Source organism: Oncorhynchus gorbuscha, linkage group LG25 (assembly GCF_021184085.1).
Source record: "Oncorhynchus gorbuscha isolate QuinsamMale2020 ecotype Even-year linkage group LG25, OgorEven_v1.0, whole genome shotgun sequence".
Classification (NCBI taxonomy): domain Eukaryota; kingdom Metazoa; phylum Chordata; class Actinopteri; order Salmoniformes; family Salmonidae; genus Oncorhynchus; species Oncorhynchus gorbuscha.
In genome coordinates, this window is record NC_060197.1 from 27,430,863 (window position 1) to 27,451,671 (window position 20,809).

General features: G+C 43.1%; 1 protein-coding gene across 1 annotated transcript in view; it reads right to left on the bottom strand.

Annotated features, from left to right (window-relative positions):
- The window catches only part of poln (polymerase (DNA directed) nu), a 76,996-nt gene that overhangs the window by 40,992 nt on the left and 15,195 nt on the right, over window positions 1-20,809 (bottom strand). The window contains 5 exon segments of the mRNA XM_046327939.1: window positions 15,132-15,197; window positions 15,603-15,659; window positions 15,767-15,823; window positions 15,913-16,008; window positions 16,083-16,166. Of these exon segments, the coding sequence (XP_046183895.1) occupies window positions 15,132-15,197; window positions 15,603-15,659; window positions 15,767-15,823; window positions 15,913-16,008; window positions 16,083-16,166 (360 nt within the window).

Here is a 20,809-nt window from a genome sequence, read left to right on the forward strand (position 1 = left end):
TGGAAGGTGAACCTTCGCCCCAGTCTGAGGTCCTGAGGGCTCTGGAGCAGGTTTTCATCAAGGATCTCTCTGTACTTTGCTCCGTTCATCTTTGCCTCGATCCTGACTGGTCTCCCAGTCCCTGCCTCTGAAAAACATCCCCACAGAAGGGATGGTGCCAGGTTTCCTCCAGACGTGACACTTGGCATTCAGGCCAAAGAGTTTAATCTTGGTTTCATCAGAACATAGAATCTTGTTTCTCATGGTCTGAGAGTCTCATGGCCTGAAACTCCAAGCGGGCTGTCATGTGCCTTTTACTGAGGAGTGGCTTCCATCTGGCCACTCTACGATAAAGGCCTGATTGGTGGAGTGCTGCAGAGATGGTTGTCCTTCTGGAAGATTCCTCCATCTTCACAGAGGAACTCTGTCATAGTGACCATCGGGTTCTTGGTCACCTCCCTGACCAAGGCCCTTCTCCCTGATTGCTCAGTTTGGCTGGGCAGCCAGCTCTAGGAAGGGTCTTGGTGGTTGCAAATCTTCTTCCATTTAAGCATGATGATCAAAGAACAAATAAGAATTTGTTCTTAATTTACTTACCTAGTTAAATAAAGGTAATATAAATAAACAGTGCCTTGAAACAATCCTGTCTCGGAGCTATACGGACAATTCCTTTGACCTCATGGTTTGGTTTTTGCTCTGACATGCACTGTTTATTTAATTTTTACCTTTATTCAACTAGGCAAGTCAGTTAAGAACAAATTCTTATTTTCAATGACGGCCTAGGAACAGTGGGTTAACTGCCTGTTCAGGGGCAGAACGACAGAGTTGTCAGCTCGGGGATTTGAACTTGCAACCTTCCAGTTACTAGTCCAACGCTCTAGCCACTAGGCTACCCTGCCACCCCGGCCAATCAAGTATGGGACCAATCAAGTTGTAGAAATATCTCAAGGATGGTCAATGGAAACAGGATGCACCTGAGCTCAATTTCGAATCTCATAGCAAATGGTCTGAATACTTATGTAAATAAGGTATTCATTTAAAAAAAATACATTTGCAAAACCATTTTTAAAACCTGCTTTCGCTTTATCATTATGGGGTATTGTGCGTAGATTGCTGAGGATTTTCTGTTTAAATGTAATCCATTTTAGAATAAGGCTGTAACTAAACAAAATGTGGAAAAAGTCGTAGTTGAGGTAATACAGTGTGAACATGTGGGTAGGGATAGGGGGAAATAGTAACACAATAAAAACAATAACGAGGCTATATACAAGAAGTTCCAATCCCGAGTCAATGTGCAGGAGTACGAGCTTAAGAGATCTTAGACATTTTGTTCTATGAGATAATCTTCATCAGCTAAAGTCCGTTTATGTGAATTTTGATGCATTTCTATCATTAAAATAAGCACATAAAGCCTTAATAATTCATAAAAGTTAACTGCCTGATATTACATCATAGAACAAAATGTATAAGGCTTTTAGGACTACAAACTGGCGAGCTCTATAGTGGAGAAAATTTGTTTTGCGGAGACCTGAATGACTCCATTCTATGCGCAACAAAACCGTAAGATCGTATTTTATCATTTAGCTTGTCATGTTGGCAATAGAACAAGGTTTCAAAAGATGCCCACCTGACCCAGATTGAGATTTATAATGGCCTGTTTTTGAATTGCGTAAACAACAACTGTAATTGTGTGATGGTGGGGATGCAAGACTGTCTTCCAAACAAAGAACTACAAGCATGCTTTCCTCAACGGCACAGCTAGGAGAGCCACAGAAAAAAAAGCACCTAAAAGTTGAAAGCTCTTTGCCTGACGACTCACCCTGAATTTCATTCCGCTGCTCTATCGATCGCTAAATACATTCAATCTGTAACTGCCATCCTCGTTCGTGTGACTTGAAAATAAGGGACGTTGTACAAAAACAAATTCATCAGCGATCGCATTTAAAATCAACAGTGTGCTGCTTTTGGATTCAGGCTTGTGTCAAGTGAACTGTTGTGTCCTCACCTTCAGCCTGAAAATGTCCCCATAATCTCCAAAGAGATGTAACTGCTACCAGATTTTAAATTGCTACTGTCATGATGTTGCCCTCTGAGTACATCGAGCACCATCCCCCGCTCTCTGCTTCTACAACCAGACTGCTGTGGGCAGAGTGAGGTCGTCAATTCCTAAGGAAGACCCTGCCTCATGGACACACAGTTATAGAGAGTAGTTTTGATGGAGACAAAGGAAATACTTCCACCTCACAGAACGTGAGGTATGAACAAATTTCATGTTCCAGAGAAAGTGTAAAAGATCGGTGAAGAATCCAGCTACGAACTGGTGCGTTTGGAACAACTTGGGAAGCTCAAGAGAGACGGGTGTGGCCACATTACCATAACGCTGTTTATATGATAGCCTCAGATATGAGGTTTACATCTAATGGTTGTATAAGATGAATGAGTGAGGATGATACTGTTTGAATAATGGTGTAATATGATTGTGGACTATTTAATGAAGAAAAATACAATTCCCTTTTGATTTGAACTAAATCAGAGGACCGCCCCTGAGCCCAGTTAGGGCCAGACATCCTGGGACAGCCCTCTTCTGCCACTCTGAATAAAACCCCACTTTGAGAAATTATCAGTAGACCCTGTTTTTCTCCATTAGGGGAGGACTATAAGGTTGAGACCATGTTTTTCTCCAGTAGGAGAGGGACTGAAGGTTGTAGACCATTGCTGAATTTTTTAACCATACCACGTGGTTAAAACTCTTAGACTATCGATACCGACAAAATAAGTCTTTGATACTAATTACTAGTCTGCAGCTAGGAATTCGGCATCATTGAACGAGAAGAACGACAACCGCCGAAACATCCATTCTATAACGAATGTGACTCTGAACAATCCCCTCTAACCACAACCGAGAGAGGGAGAGAAACGGACAATTCTGCAAAAGAAATGAACTTTTCACCAGCGATCAAGAAGACACACTGAGCGTAAATATATATATTGATTGCAATTGTTCCCGAATGAGTGAGCGTTCATGTGTAAGGGATTAGCATTTTAATTGTTATAATTAACTCTGTAGGGACTTCTTAGTCGACCCACCATTGCCCCTCTGTCTAACAAGCTGCCATGCCGGTTCAGCCCACTAGGGCACATTCTATCATTATATGTAACCGTATTTACTGTTTGTTTATGCATTTCTGTGAATTACTTAGTTAGTACTAAATAAATGATTTAAGACAATTGATGTATGGATGACTCATAGTCAAGACCGGACTCGTGCAGATAACCAACAATTTACGACGTTTGGAATGAGACTAACGTGAGGTAAAATAAATAAATCATTAGAAGACTACGATTGATCAGACTACTATCATCAGAATACTATTGATCAGATATGAAAATATCTGAAAGGTTATATTAGGAAATTATAATTTTGTAATCTGAATACCTTCCTTGGTGCCCCCTATTTCCTAGTTAATTACAGTTACACGATTAATTACTTTGATCGCGTTATACTAATTACAGGGAATCTTTGATAAAACTATGTCTTCAATTTAATGATAGTAAAGACACAACACTACCATGCTTAACATATTCCTTCTGAAAGAAACATTTCAATTTAGGCCAATTCCCACAAATGTAAAGGGTTAAGGGTGATGGATGGCGTGTGTGCGGTGTGTGTGTGTTTGTGAGATTCAGTCTCTGTGTCAACTACATCACGGCGGACACCGAAGATGGATGAATGAGGGAAGGCTAAAATAAAGAAGCTTGGATCAGCTACCTCTGCTACTGCTGACAGTTCGAGACACACACATGCGGCTGATTAATACCGCTCTGTCAAACACACAGCTCTACACTGTCACTGCTGAACCTGCATTCTGCTCAGTGCTCTCAGAAAAACTGAACTTATGTGGTGTACTCATTAATGCCATCGGAAGAATCCCGGAACATATTTCAGTCTGTGCTGTTATGCTCGACCATCATAGTTTTCCAACACAAAATGGACAAAAAGAGTCGAACCAGCTCACCTGCTTTTACACTATAATTTGACTATTAAATGTTTAATGTTATTTTTGAAAAACATTTTAAAAGGAACAGTTTCACCATATTAAAACGAGACTTTAGTTCACGTAACAGGTTTGACCTTAAAATGAGGGACAGACATAAATGAATCATTAATCACATTAAATAAATAATAATCTCCTTAATGACTTTGTCAAGCAACTAAATAACTAGGGCTTTACAACGATGGTGAAAATGTAGAGAAAGTCAAAGAGGGTGCACAGAGGACATGTCAACTTGCAGAATTTTGGCACTTCACCAAGTCTTTATTCATTTAATAAAATTATGTGGTCTTTATTAAACATCAGCCCCCTTTTTTTCAATTTTCGCCTAAAATGACATACCCAAATCTAACTGTCTGTAGCTCAGGCCCTGAAGCAAGGATATGCATATTCTTGGTACCATTTGAAAGGAAACACTTTGAAGATTATGGAAATGTGAAAGGAATGCAGTAGAATATAAAACAATAGATCTGGTAAAAGATAATACAAAGAAAAAAACAACTGTTCTTTTTTTTTTGTACCATCATCTTTGAAATGCAAGAGAAAGGCCATAATGTATTATTCCAGCACAGGTGCAATTTACATTTTGGCCACTAGATGGCATCAGTGTATGTGCAACGGTTTAAACTGATCCAATGAAACATTGCATTTGTGTTCAACATTTTGTATCAAGACTGCCCAAATGTGCCTAATTTGTATATTAAAACTTTTTCGGGATCGGTGTCCCTTCCACGGGACGGTTGAGCTTACGTAGGCTAATGCGATTAGCATGAGGTTGTCAATAACAAGAACATTTCCCAGTACATAGACATATCTGATATTGGCAGAAAGCTTAAATTCTTGTTAATCTCATTTACAGTAGCTATTACAGTGAAAGAATACCATGCTATTGTTTGAGAGTGCACAATTTTGAACATGAAAAGTTATTAAAGGGCACTTCATTTAAAGGGGCAAGCAGCACATAAATAAATTGGTACGTACATTTTTGAACTTATAAATTAATTATATGTACCCATTGATTCTTGAAGAATATAACTTATTGTATGCCTCATGAGCTTAGTTTAACTGTTGGACTCCATCAGAACCCAAATATAAGCTTGTTCTACACCAATGTTTTTAAACAAGGTGAATATAGAAGAACACTGTATTGCGGGTGGGGTGGGTGGGGTTATATCCTTCCTGTTTGGCCCTGTCCGGAGGTGTCCTCGGATTGGGCCACAGTGTCTCCTGACCCCTCCTGTCTCAGCCTCCAGTATTTATGCTGCAGTAGTTTATGTGTCGGGGGGCTAGGGTCAGTTTGTTATATTCTGGAGTACTTCTCCTGTCCTATTCGGTGTCCTGTGTGAATCTAAGTGTGCGTTCTCTAATTCTCTCCTTCTCTCTTTCATTCTCTCTCTCCGAGGACTTGAGCCCTAGGGCCATGCCCCAGGACTACCTGACATGATGACTCCTTGCTGTCCCCAGTCCACCTGGCCGTGCTGCTGCTCCAGTTTCAACTGACCTGAGCCCTAGGACCATGCCCCAGGACTACCTGACATGATGACTCCTTGCTGTCCCCAGTCCACCTGACCGCGCTGCTGCTCCAGTTTCAACTGGTCTGCCTTATTTTTATTCGACCATGCTGGTCATTTATGAACATTTTAACATCTTGGCCATGTTCTGTTATAATCTCCACCCGGCACAGCCAGAAGAGGACTGGCCACCCCACATAGCCTGGTTCCTCTCTAGGTTTCTTCCTAGGTTTTGGCATTTCTAGGGAGTTTTTCCTAGCCACCGTGCTTCTACACCTGCATTGCTTGCTGTTTGGGGTTTTAGGCTGGGTTTCTGTACAGCACTTTGAGATATCAGCTGATGTACGAAGGGCTATATAAATTAATTTGATTTGATTTGATTTGATTGCCTCTTTACTGGAATAGTGTCTTTGTTATTTTTTTCAACTGCTGATAGGTCCTTTTATATAACAGCCTTGTAAAAATGCAATATTGGTGCACAATTTCTCCTTAAAATATCAAAGGGATGCAAAAGGTGCCCTTTTCGTGGAATGACCCAGACATCCTTGAACTGCCTCAAACTTCAAGTCTGAAGACACACACACGCTCGCACACACAACTGTCTATCTTTTTAAAGTCTCCTCAAACTGTAATTCTGAAAGTGTTATGACAACACACCCTTCAAATCATCCCCCGTCAGCAAAAAGAGCAACAACGAGATAACGCAGCAAAGCTCAATCATCACACAGGGGCAGCACGTTGAAGTGACAACCACTAACACTGCACTGTTCTTACCGAGACACCCTGCAGCTCAATGTAAGAGGCTCTCTGACAGGCAGACCGACAGACCGAAAGAGAAACAGAAAGGCAGACAGAGAGACAGATATCACTACTCTCTGTAGCCCATCAGTCAACACTACTTTCTCTAAGGCCACATCACATCTCAGCCTCTACTGTCTGAAGTCAGGTCACATGGTCAGTAAAAACCCTTGTTTCAATTCGAGACTTGTTCATGACAAAACGATTGAAACTAGTTCTAGCTATGACTAGGATCCAGAAAAAAAATAACTCTTGGCCCTAATTTCTATAAATAAGACGATGCATGTATAAACATACGGCGTATGTGATACTGCAAAACGTTTAGACCATATCCCATTAGGATGTTGTATAGACTACCAACTCTGTTTATTCTCCGCAGGCCACAAGCAACCAAAACAACACAAATATTTAAATGTTAAACAATCCCCTGGTTAACACTACTAGCCGGTGTTTTGGCATTGTCAGCTCATATGAGGCTGACAAGGCAATAAGGAAACAAAAACATGGACTCATTTCCAAGGGTGTCCATTCAGGGGGAGGAGACAATATGAAAACTATGAGTGGTCTGTATGAGTGGCCCATTCAGAATCAATGAGCCTGGGAAAGGGAGTGTGTGTGTGTGTGTGTTTGTGAGCAGGTGTTTATAAGCAGGTGTGTATGCTTATTTAAACAGGTGTGTGTTTATATGAACAACAGTGATGTGATGTTTTGTGTGTGTGGCAAGAGCGTGTGTCAGCTATATTTTATTGTGTGGTGTGGTTTAGCTCTGCCTGCCTGCCTGTCTCTGTCTGTCTGTGTCTATGGATGGATGGATGGCACACTGACCGCTAAGCGCTATGCTAACACAGTGCTTGTGAATTAGAATGGTAATAATATGGGAACCGGCTCATACACAGAGTTGTGCTAATGAGATACAGGCTAATGCTAGGTGGGTAAACTAGCAGAAGTGGTGGAGGAATACAGGATTCTGAGATATAGATGCTAGGTAAATATAGATGCAGTGTTTAATTGCTAAATTGTAATTATTTCCACATGGCCTATTTATTGCCTTATACCTCCCTCTTGGCCAGGTCACAGTTGTAAATGAGAACTTGTTCTCAACTGGCCTAACTGGTTAAATAAAGGTGAAATAAAAAAATATACACCACATGGGTCTGGCAGCTACCGCTGTGTGCGCAGTGTGTGTGTAGTGTGTGTGTGCAGTAGAGGTCGGCCGATTAATTAGGGCAGATTTCAAGTTTTCATAACAATCGGTAATTGGCCTTTTTTGGCGCCGATTATATCCGATTACATTGCAATCCACGTGGAGACTGCGTGGCAGGCTGACCACCTGTTACGCGAGTGCAGGAGCCAAGCTAAGTTGCTAGCTAGCATTAAACTTTATTTTTTATTTTTAACAATCTTAACATAATCACTAGTTAACTACACATGGTTGATGATATTACTAGTTTAACTAGCTTGTCCTGCGTTGCATATAATCAATGTGATGCCTGTTAATTTATTATCGAATCACAGCCTACTTCAACTTCGCAAAAAAAAACACACAACCGTTGCACAAATGTACCTAACCATAAACATCAATGCCTTTCTTAAAATCAATACACAGAAGTATATTTTTTGAAACCTGCATATTTAGTTCAAATAAATGCATGTTAGCAGGCAATATTAACTAGATAAATTGTCACTTCTCTTGCGTTCAGTACAAGCAGAGTCAGGATATAAGCAGCAGTTTGGGCCGTCTGGCTCGTTGCGAACTTTGTAAAGACCATTTCTTCCTAACAAAGACCGTAATTGATTTGCCAGAATTTTACATAATTATGACATAACATTGAAGGTTGTGCAATGTAACCTCAATATGTAGACTTAGGGTTGCCACCCGTTCTATAAAATACGGAACGGTTACGTATTTCACTGAAAGAATAAACGTTTTGTTTTCAAAATTATAGTTTCCGGATTTTACCATATTACTGACCAAAGGCTCGTATTTCTGTATGTTAATTATACTATAATTAAGTCTATGATTTGATATTTGATAGAGCAATCTGACTGAGTGGCGGAAGGCAGCAGCAGGCTCGTAAGCATTCATTCAAACAGCACTTCACTGCGTTTGCCTATCAAGCCTATCAAACTCCTGAGATTAGGCTGGCAATACTAAAGTGCCTATAAGAACATCCAATAGTCAAAAGGATATATGAAATACAAATGGTATAGAGAGAAATAGTCGATGTGTCATATTTCCTAGAATAATGACAACCTAAAAAACTTCTTAACTGGGAATATTGACGACTCATGTTAAAAGGAACCACCAACTTTCATTTGTTCTCATGTTCTAAACATTTTCTAAATGTTAGCTTTTTTACATATTGCACTTTTACTTTCTTCTCCAACTGTGTTTTTGCATTATTTAAACCAAATTGAACATGTTTCATTATTTATTTGAGATTAAATTGATTTTATTTATGTGTTAAAATAAAAGTGTTAATTGCTCATTCAATATTGTTGCAATTGTCATTATTAAATATGTATATAAAAATCGGCCGATTAATCAGTTTCAGCTTTTTTTAGTCCTCCAATAATCGGTATTGGCGTTGAAAAATCATAGTCGGTTGACCTCTAGTGTGCAGTGTGTGCAGTGCGCACAATTAATGTGTGTTAAAAAGAAAGTGAGTGTGTGTGTGTGTGTGTGTGTGTGTGTGTGTGTGTGTGTGTGTGTGTGTGTGTGTGTGTGTGTGTGTGTGTGTGTGTGTGTGTGTGTGTGTGTGTGTGTGTGTGTGTGTGTGTGTGTGTGTGTGTGTGTGTGTGTGTGTGTGTGTGTGTGTGTGTGTGTGTGTGTTAAAGAGAAAGACAGATTGAGATAGTGTGCGGGTGGGTGGATGACACTGCTGTACAGTGCCTTGCAAAAGTATTCACCCCTTGGTGTTTCTCTTATTTCGTTGCATTACAACCTGTAATTTAAATGGATTGTAATGTATGTAATGGACATACACAAAACAGTCCAAAATTGATTAAGTTCAATTTAAATAATAACTTGTCTCAAAAAATTACAAATATAAAAAAAAAAAAAAATGAAAAGTGGTGCCTGAATATGTATTCATCCCCTTTGCTATGAAGCCCCTAAATAAGATCTGGTGCAACCAATTAACTTCAAAAGTCACATAATTAGTGAAATAAAGTCCACCTGTGTCACATGATGTCAGTACATATACACCTGTTCTGAAAGGCCCCAGAGTCTGCAACACCACTAAGCAAGGGGCACCACCAAGCAAGGAGCTCTCCAAACAGGTCAGAGACAAAGTTGTGGAGAAGTACTGATCAGTGTTGGGTTATAAAAAAATATCCAAAAATTTGAACATCCCACGGAGCACCATTAAATACATTATTAAAAAATGGAAAGAATATGGCACCACTACAAACCTGCCAAGAGAAGGCCGCCCACCAAAACTCATAGACCAGGCAAGGAGGGCATTAATCAGAGAGGCAACAAAGAGACCAAAGATAACCCTGAAGGAGCTGCAAAGCTACACAGTGGAGATGGGAGTATCTGTCCATAGGACCACTTTAAGCCGCACACTCCACAGAGTGTGGTAGGTATGTTGTGTGGTAGGTATGTTGTGTAAATCAAATGATACAAACCCCCCAAAATTCAATTTAAATTCCAGGTTGTAAGGCAACAAAATAGGAAAAATACCAAGGAGGGTGAATACTTTCGCAAGACACTACATCTAAGCAACTCAACACAAATGAGCCTGTGCTGAGGCACCATCTTCCCCTTCTTCAAGAGTACCCTCCTCACCAACATACACACACACATTGTGTCTGAGATGCTTCTATGTAAGCAGTTTCTTTTTTGAGACTCCCTAGAGGGGGCGAGACTCATGACAGTGCTCTAAGAGGAGGAGGTTGGGGAGTGACAGTGAGGAGAAAAGATGGGTTGGGGAAAGAAAGAAAGAAAGAAGAGAGAGAGAGAGAGAGAGAGAGAGAGAGAGAGAGAGAGAGAGAGAGAGAGGTTAGGGAGTGACAGTGAGGAGAAAGGATGGGGAGAGGGAGAAAGAGAGAATGGTCCCAGTGGACCCCCATGTTAAACAGATGGGGATTGCTGTGCGGGTGTGCAGTGATTTAATCACACTGCACCAATTTAATGAGTCATCACAGGAGAAAAGCACACAGGCACACACACCTTCCCCAAACACACACAACCCCAACTCAATCCTACATCAATTGGCTCCCTAACAGTGATCCAATACTGGGTTCCCTCACAGTGATCCCATACTGAATGGACTACCACCCTGCACCTTATTCATTTGTAGTCTATGTCCCTGACTGGTGCTCATAGCACAGTGCAACACTACTGCCTTTTTAAAATTACACAGTCATGAATGAGGTCCCCTGTGCTGCTCTCATCTCTAACCCACACCCATATACACAGGCTGAGAGGCAGAGAAAGAGAGTGTGTGTGTGTGTGTGCGCTTGCAAGCACGTGCGTGAGGGTGTTTAAATCGTATTCAAGTGTGTGTGAACATCATCATAAACATAAAAGGACCAGAAATGAACCTGATTCAAAGCTTTGGCAGACAAACTCAGAAGAGAGAGAATGGAGGGAGAGAAAGAAGGAGAAAGAGAGGGGGAGAGAAAGATAGTGATGGAGAGACTGAAAGAGAGAGAGAGAGAAAGAAAGAAAGAAAATGCTGCAGAGAAGAGAGGCCCGAAAATCTAAATGCTTTTTGGACCCCGCCGTTTCAAACCAGCCAAACGAGAGAAAAAAGGAAGAGAGAGGGGGAAAAAGGAGAGAGGAAGCTTGATCTCATTTGCATTCTTTGGTTTCACTGTCAAGGGCATCCATGTCAGTGTGTGTGTATGTGCCAACTGCTTTTGGGTGTGTGTCTCTGTGGGGGGTGGGGGGGAAGACACAGAGAACGAAAGAGAGAGAGAGAGATAGAGGGTGTGTGTGAGCCGTCTGCTTCTGTGTGCGTGAGATGAGAGACTGGGACATGCTGCACATATTATTGGGGCAAGTTAAAGCTGGCAGAAAGACAAGAATCCCTTTGTTTTGGCTTGGTCGATGCGTTACGTCTTTTCAAACTCTGTGCGTTTATAGTTGTTCCGTTTTGTTATTGCAGATTGCAGTTACCTCAAATGAACTCCTTTCAGATGAAAGCGTATCGCTCTGCAATATGCCTCATTTGAATATGTGGTTGTGTGTATAAGGTAAAGCGCATCAGTGCCTGTGTGTGTCAAATAAAATCAAAAGTTATTTGACAAAAACAGGTGCAGACTAATAGTAAAATGCTTACTTACCGACAACGCAGCGAGAAAGAAAATCAAGAAATAATATAAAGTATTGATAGATATCCTCTGTAGACCCTTGCGGTCATATGCCAAGCTGTTGCCATACTAAGCAGTGATGCAGACAGTCAATATGTTCTCAATGGTTGTATCTGGGGAACTTTGAGGATCTGAGGGTTGATGCCAAATATTTTCAGCCTCTTGAGGAAGAGGCGTTGGCATGCCCTCTTCACCACTGTGTTGGTGTGTTTGAACCGCGATAGGTCCTTAGTGATGTGGACAACGGGGAACTTGAAGCTCTTGATCCGCTCCACTACAGCCCCATCGATGTAAATTTGTCTTACTGACATTGAGGGAGAGGTTATTGTCCTGGCAGCACACAGCCCTGACCACCTCCCTATAGGCTGTCTCATTGTGGTCGGGGATCAGGCCTACCACCATTGTGTCGTCAACAAACGTAATGATTGTGTTGGAGTTGTGCACGGCCACATAGTTGTGGGTAAACAGGGAGTACAGAAGGGGACAAAGCATGCACCCCTGAGGGGCACCTGTTTTGAGGGTCAGCATGGTGGATCTGTTGTTGCTGCCAGCGGCCTGTCAGGGAGTCCAGGATTTAGTTGCAAAGGGGGGTGTTCAGTCCCAGGGTCCTGAGCTTGGAGGGCATTATGGTGTTGAACGCTGAGCTGTAGTCAATGAACAGCATATTGGAGCCGACCCCCACGACGCCGGGAGTCCAGTATGGATTTGTCAGCGTACGCCGGGCTCCCCTCAATATCCAGGGGGGCGGCCACCGGCCAGAAAAGAGAGACATGAAAAGAGGGTGAGATACGGAAGTGACTGGGCAATTGTAACCTGTATGTCACCTCATTGACCCTCCAGAGAACCTTGAACGGCTCCACAAACCAGGGGCTCAGTTTCCTGCAGAGCAGCCGGAGTGGGAGGTTCCTGGGCCACCAGTATTTCTCAGTGATGGAATGGACGGTGTGAGAAATACCTGGATGTCCAGCAACAACAGCTGTGTGCCCAGGTCATCTTCCGATCCCTTATCCCTGTGGGAATGTAAATGCGTGTGGGAGGACCATTCCGGGGTGCGGGCTCCCTCTCTAGAGCTTGGCGGAAGTCCACATCTACGTCCCAAACCACTGGACCACGACTCGGGAGGATGGGATTATGGGTGCCCTCTGGGCAGGAGCCTCTCCCGAATCGTAGATACAGGACAGGGCATCAGCCTTGATGTTCTTAGAACCTGGGCGATAGGTCAGCGTGATGTCGAACCTGGTGAAGAAGAGGGCCCACCTGGCTTGGCGCGGATTCATTCTCCTCGCTGTCTGCATATATTGAAGGTGCCGATGGTCGGTGAGGATGACGAATGATTCCTTGGCACCCTCCAGCCAGTATCTCCACTCCTGTAATGCCAACTTCACCACCAAGAGCTCCCGATCGCCAACGTCGTAAATCCTCTCTGTGGGGACAGTTTCTTGGAGAAGAAAGCACAAGGACACAATTTTAGTGGGTCCCCCTGTCTTTGTGACAAAATTGCCCCCACACCCACCGCCGATGTGTCTACCTCAACCACAAAAGGTAGCGTTGGGTCTGGGTGTTTTAGTAATAGGGAGGAGGTGAAACGCCCCTTGAGGAGACGAAAGGCCTCGTCGGCTGCTGGAGACCAAACCAACCTACGAGCCCCACCCTTGTGGAGGGAGGTGAGAGGGGCGACGACGGCACTGAAGTTCCTGATGAAGCGGCGGTAAAATGTTAGCAAACCTCAAAAACCATTGTAAAACGTTGTAACCCGTTGATGGTGGTTGGGACTGGACATGATCTTACCGCATCTACCCTCTTGTCCTCCATCTTCACTCCCTGCAAGCTGATTTGGTAGCCCAAGAAGGAGACCGCCCTCTGGTGGAATTGGCACTTCTCTGCCTTGATGAACAGATGGTTAGCCAAGAGGCGTTACAGTACTGCTCGAACGTGAGTGATGTGATCTTCCAGGGTGGTCGAGAAGATCAGGATGTCATCGATGTACAAAATCACCTGAAGTCCAAGCATGTTCCTAAACACCTCGTTGACGAATGCCAGGAACACTGACGGAGCATTGGCTAAGCCAAAGGGCATAACCAAGTACTCGTAGAGACCAGACATCGTGCTGAACGCCGTCTTCTACTCATCCCCCTCCCGGGTGCGAATGAGATTGTAGGCACTCCTCAGGTCCAGTTTTGTGAATAACCGTGCAGCACCGGAAAACTGGTCAATGGCACTGTCCCAGGGGTGATGAGGAGGGAGACAGGTAGTGCGGGTCTTGGAGAATACTTCCTTTTGATCCTGATATTCCTCCAGGATGTTGGGCTGGAGGGAAACTACAGGACTCTTAACTGACGTGGAACGACAGGGGACAGGAAAGCAGGTCTTCCGGCATTCAGGTGACGATTCTCATCCTCGACCGTGAGATGGTAGGGTTATGGCACTGATGCCAAGGTAGGCCAAGGATGATCTTGTGAACTGGTGCACTGGTGATGAAGAAGGGGATGTTTTCCTGGTGATTGGGCTCCAGATGGATGGCCATCGCAATGAGTTCAGGGTGAGGTTGTCATCTCGGCAGGCCAGTTCCGTCTGGACCTCCTCGCGCAGACCTCTTCTAAATAACGTGCTGAGCGCTGTGTGTGGTTGCCACCCGTTCAATAAAATACGTAACGGTTCCGTATTTCACTGAAAGAATAAACATTTTGTTTTCTTAATGATAGTTTCTGGATTTGACCATATTAATGACCTAAGGTTCGTATTTCTGTGCGTTTATTATATTATAATTAGTTCTATGATTTGATATTCGATAGAGCAGTCTGACTGAGCGGTGGTAGGCAGCAGCAGGCTCGTAAGCATTCATTCAAACAGCACTTTCCTGCGTTTGCCAGCAGCTCTTCGCAGTACTTGAAGCACAGCGGTTTATGAATTTAAGCCTTTCCGAGATTAGGCTGGCAATACTACAGTGCCTATAAGAATATAAAATAGTCAAAAGTATATGAAATACAAATTGTTTAGAGAGAAATAGTCCTATAATAACTACAATCTATAAGTTCTTAGCTGGGAATATTGAAGACTCATGTTATTCGAACCACCAGCTTTCATATGTTATCATGTTCTGAGCAAGGAACTTAAAAGTTAGCTTTTTTTACATGGCACATATTGCACTTTTACTTTCTTCTCCAACACTGTGTTTTTGCATTATTTAAACCAAATGTAACATCTTTCATTATTTATTTGAGACGAAATTTTCTCAGCAAATATACATCAGGTATTAGAGTGTGTGTATAAGAGAGAGATAGAGAAAGAGCGAGAGAGGGAGAAAGACAGAGAGTGAGATGGAGAAAGAGAGAACGTTTGAAAAAGCGAGCGAGAGTGAGAAAGAACGAGAAAGAGGGAGCGAGAAAGATAAATTAAGCCAAGGACATTGCTGAGGAAAGGGATGGGTTGAAAGGATGAGTAACCCTGAGATGGAGGATGAGGGACTCACTGGGTGTTTGGCAGAGATTCTTCCAGTCACTGCACTGGTCTGGTACCATGTGGACGAGATGAAGTTCTTGGGGACAGAGACAGAGAGAGGGAGAGAGCAATGAAAGAGGGAGGACATAAAGAGAGGGAGGAGAGGGAGAGAAGCGAGAGAGGAAGAAAGAGAGCAGTTCAGCATGTAACAACCAACCAAACATCAAAAGTCCCTTTGTACATGTCATTAAGAAATTCCAGAGAACAGACTCAAAGCTACATTTCCATACAGAGCTTTTGAAATAAACAAAAGCTTCAAAAGACAATTAACTAGTACTGCCCTCTAGTGTTTGTTATAGGGAATAAAGAAGAGATAGAAAGGTCCCTCCATTTAAATGTTTTTACTCCTTGGCCCCATATTCACAAAGCTTGTCAGAGTAGGAGTGCAGAAGATCAGCTACTTTAGAGATGCTTTAATCCCAGCCTGAGCGTCTGTGCTCACCTTACTCGTCATACAAGACAGAACCCCGTCGACGAAGGTGGACTTGATCTTATGAACCTGGGGGGTAAGAAAAACACACACACAAAGTCATATAGTAATGTAGTAATGTGAGCAGATACCAATGAATCAATCAGTCAGTCAAACATATTGTGTTCATCACTGACCTGTCTGTATTCGAGAATGATCTTCGGCAGGGGGTGCAGGTCCTGCAGCTGCAACAACTACACACAGAGAAGAGAGGCGTCACTACCTCATACTACTGAAGGGCAATGCAAATGTGTGTGTTTGTATCAGCGCGTGCATCTCTCACAACAGCCTCAGATGTAGACTGCTGTTGTTTGTTGAGAGTCTTGGGGAGCTTCTTGTTTTCACAGCGCTCCTGCAGATGCAGCTTTTCAAACAGAACCTGTAGAGAGCAGGATTAGGACAGCACACACACATACATAGTACCTATAAACACGCCTATACACACACACTGACCGTCCTGAGCTGGGTGCTGCTGGTCACTAGAAACATCTGGCCTGCTGCCTGGTGGGCCTCGTGCTCTAGCTGCTTCATCTTAGTCTGACAGGGTGGGGGGAGGGAGAGGAGGGGTAGAGAGAGAGTGGGGAGGGGAGGGGGAGAGGGAGGGACAGAAAGAGGAGAAGAGAGGGGGAGGTTGAGAACGGGGGGAGAGCAGTAACAGAGAGGGGAGAGAGAGAGGCAGAGAGAGAGGATGGGAGAGAAAGGGGGAGAGAGAAGGGTTGCTGTGAGGACAGGGAGATAATCGTCAGTACAGGGACTTATCACTGCTCTCTCCTAAACCTCGGGCAGAGCTGAGCTAATCTGACTGCTATACACACTCTTCAATGTCTGTGTGCCAGTATCCGCGTGCCAGAGTGTGTGTGTGTTCTCCTATGTTTGATGTATTTCATCTATGTTCTCGAAATCAAACAACACATTCCACCAAAGGGTTTCCCTCTGGCTTTCAGACAACACAGCACAATAACGTGTGTGTGTGTGTGTGTGTGTGTGTGTGCGTTGCTTCTGTTCTTTTTCTGTTTCAAAGCACATGGTAATCAGTTATTTTATCTCAGAGAGCGATGCAACATGTTCTGTTGTTAAGAGTGTCCTTTCATGTTAAGAGAGAGAGACAGACAAATACATGAAGACTCAATTGCCATCCAATACCTCTATTGGCTCCAAAGGCTCCAGCCACCCGTCATATATGGTTCTCTCTGCTACCGCACGGCAAGCGGTACCAGAGTGCCAAATCTAGGTCCAAGAGGCGTGAACAGCTTCTGAACAGCTTCCACCCCCAAGCCATAAGACTTCTGAACATCTAGTCCACATATGTCAGAGTCAAGGCCCGCGGGCCACATCCGGCCCGCGAGAAGGTTTTTTACGGCCCCTGGGATGATCTTGATTTATTATTAGAACCGGCCCGCAGACCGCAGCAAGCCGGCAGCCCGCAGATCTTTTACACGCACCAATACTACATTTCCCACAATGCAACGGTGACGCACCGAGCAGTAGGCTGCTTCATTTCAATATTTATTGGCACAGCAGTTGTCAGCATCACAGTAAAATTAACTTTCAGATACCCATCAAAAATGGCAAAACGGAAGGTGGACACTGAGAACCGGGGGTTTCAAACAAGGTGGGAGTCGGAGTATTTGTTCACGGAGGTAGCTGGAAAACCTGTGTGTCTTCTGTGTGGAGAAAGTGTGGCGGTACTGAAAGAGTATAATCTGAGACGACATTATGAAACGAAACACGCGGACAACAACAAGAATATGGACATGGAACAAAGGCTACAAAAGGCAAGTTTTATTTTGGCAGAAGAGATCGCTAAATCAGCCCGGCCATTTACGGAGGGGGATTTCATCAAAAACTGCATGATTAAAGTTTGTGACGAAGTTTGCCCAGAAAAAAGGCAACTCTTTTTAAATGTGAGTCTGAGCAGAAACACCATTGCCGAGAGAGTAGACCAGTTGTCCATCAATCTAAAAGAGCAGCTTGTGAAAAAGGGAAAAGATTTCATTGCATATTCCTTGGCTGTGGATGAGAGCACCGACATTTCTGACATTGCCCAGTTGTCAATTTTCATCCGCGGAGTGGACTCCAGCCTAAGCGTGACAGAGGAGTTTTTGGCTTTACGTCCTATGCATGGCACAACTACGGGGCATGATTTGTATGAAGAGGTGTCAAGATGTGTAAATGAGATGGAGCTGCCTTGGGAAAAACTCGTGGGTTTGACAACCGACGGAGCACCTGCGATGTGTGGACACAGGAGCGGACTGGTGGAGAAGATACGGGAAAAGATGCAAGAGGAAAACGCGACAGGTGAGCTGACAGCTTATCATTGTATCATACACCAGGAAGCGTTGTGCGGTAAAGCCTTGAAAATGGAGCATGTAATGAGCATCATCACGCGCACAGTTAACTTTATCAGAGCCAAAGGTTTGAATCACCGCCAGTTCAAGGCATTTCTGACGGAGTTAGAAACGGAGCATGGTGATTTGCCTTATCACACAGAGGTGCGATGGCTAAGCCAGGGAAAGGTGCTTCAAAGATGTTTCGAGCTTCGTGAGGAGATTTGTCTGTTCTTGGACAGCAAAGGGAAAGACACAACACAACTCCGAGACGAAATGTTTCTGTGTGAAATGGCTTTTCTGTGTGACATTACGAGTCATCTGAATGCAATGAACTTGCAGCTGCAGGGTCGGGATCGTGTCATCTCTGATATGTACAGTACAGTGAAGGCATTTAAAACCAAACTGACTCTGTGGGAGACGCAGATGCGGAAAGAAAATTTGAGCCACTTTCCCAGCTGCCAGACCATGAAAGAGAAGCTCTCTACCAGTGCGTTCCCGAGCGCACAGTTGGCTGATAAAATAGGTATGCTTGCCGCTGACTTTCGACGCCGATTTGCTGACTTTGAAGCACAAAAAAGCAGGTTGGAACTGCTCGGTAACCCATTTGCTGTTGACGTGGAAAGCTCACCACCAAACCTCCAAATGGAGTTGATTGACCTCCAATGCAATGATGCACTGAGGGCAAAATATGCGGCAGTGGGTGCTGCGGAGTTCGCCCGTTTCCTCCCCGACACAATGCCCCAGCTGCGCATCCAGGCTGCTCAAACGTTGTCTATGTTTGGCAGCACATACCTGTGTGAACAACTGTTTTCTTTGATGAACTTGAACAAAACATCACACAGAAGTCGACTTACTGCTGAACACCTCCACTCAATTCTGAGGATTTCCTCAGCTCAGAGCCTTACCCCGAACATTGATGAACTTGTGGAAAAGATGGGACACCACCAAGTATCACCCTCAACCTCAAACAAGTGAACATTACTGTGCAATCACATATTTAGAGTTTTTACTCAGTTCAAGTTTAAAAGTTAAAGTTTAATATTTGTTTTCACTGCATGTTACTTCTCCTTAAACAAAGTGTTGTTTTTGATTAATAGATTTTTGCACTTTATTTTATTGTATTTCAATCCAATTATATTTTAAAAATATTTCAGTTGAGTGGATGATAGAAAATTGCTATTATTGTTTTTTTCTTTGAAGTAAATTTAGCCCACTTTTGCTAAAATAGAAAATATAGGCTACTGATGGTGCCTTGAATACCGGTTTCTTTCATTTAATGTTCATGTTATGGGGATTTTTATATAAAGGAAATTTGTCTTTTGTGTCTGTTGAAAATTAAAGATTACTGACAGAGCCATAAGAAAATATTGCTTTATTTATCTGATCATATTGGAATATATTTGTTAGGTTTTCAGTAGGTTCAATTAGGTTCACTAGACTATATGCGTCATTTAAAAATTTTTCAATGAACATTCGAACAGTCCGGCCCTCGGCTTGTAGCTACATTTTTTATTTGGCCCTCCGTCCATTTGACTTTGACACCCCTGATCTAGTCAAATGCCTGCCCGGTCTATTTGCATTGCACCCCCCCCCCCTCTTTTTTTTACGCTGCCGTTGCTACTCACTGTTCACTTTACCCCTACCTACATGACTATCATTTGTTTTTCAGGACAATGACCCAAAACACACCTCCAGGCTGTGTAAGGGCTATTTAACCAAAGACAGTGATGGAGTGCTGTATCAGATGACCTGGCTGGCACAATCATCCAATCTCAACCCAATTGAGGTGGTTTGGACCGAGGAGTGAAGGAAAAGCAGTGTTCAGCATATGTGGGAACTCCATCAAGACTGTTGGAAAAGCATTCCTCATGAAGCTGGTTGAGAGAATGCCAAGAGTGTGCAAAGCTGTCATCAAGGCAAAGGGTGGCTACTTTGAAGCCAAATATAAATATATTTTGATTTGTTGAACACTGTTTTTGGTTACTACATGAATGATGTGTTATGTGTTATTTCATAGTTGTGATGTCTTCACTGTTAATCCACAATGTAGAAAAGAGTTTAAAAATAATAAGAAAAATCCTGGAATGAGTAGGTGTGTCTAAAAGTTTGACAGGTACTGTACATACTACCTCATTTACCTCGACTAACCTGTACCTCCGCACATTGACTTGGCACCAGCACCCTCTGTATATTGCCTCGTTATTGCTATTTTATTGTTACTCTTTCATTTATTTATTTTTTACTTTATTGTGTCAATATTTTCAAAACTTATTTCCCTTAAAACTACATTGTTGATGAAGGGCTTGTATGTAAGCGTTTCACGGTGAGGTGTACACCTGTTGTATTCGACGCATGTGACAAATAACATTTGATTTGATATACTGTCAGATATCTGAATTAACATTTTCCTAATTGTCCTCCTGCGGTGGGGAATGTACATCTAAAACGTCACTTTGTTATGTCCCTCTCTCTCCCACTTTACTCTCTTTTTTATTCGTCCCTGCATCTCCTCCTCTCTCTGTTTTCTCCATTTCTCCCTGTCAGTCTTCGGTGCGTCTCTGCCTCGCCTCCTCCATGAGTCTCTCCCTCCCCTTTTTCTTCTCTCTTTCTCTCTCCAGGTCTCTGTCAGTCGTTTAAAAGCACTGTCTGTTTCAGTTAGACTTGTAATGTGCTTACACTGTGTAGGTGTCACACACACACACTGAAAAACAAACACTTCGGTTCAGAATATGATTATGTTAGTACTTCTCCATTCTCCCTTGCAACTTATTATCCCTAAATCTCTCTCTCTCTCTCTCTCTCTCTCTCTCTCTCTCTCTCTCTCTCTCTCTCTCTCTCTCTCTCTCTCTC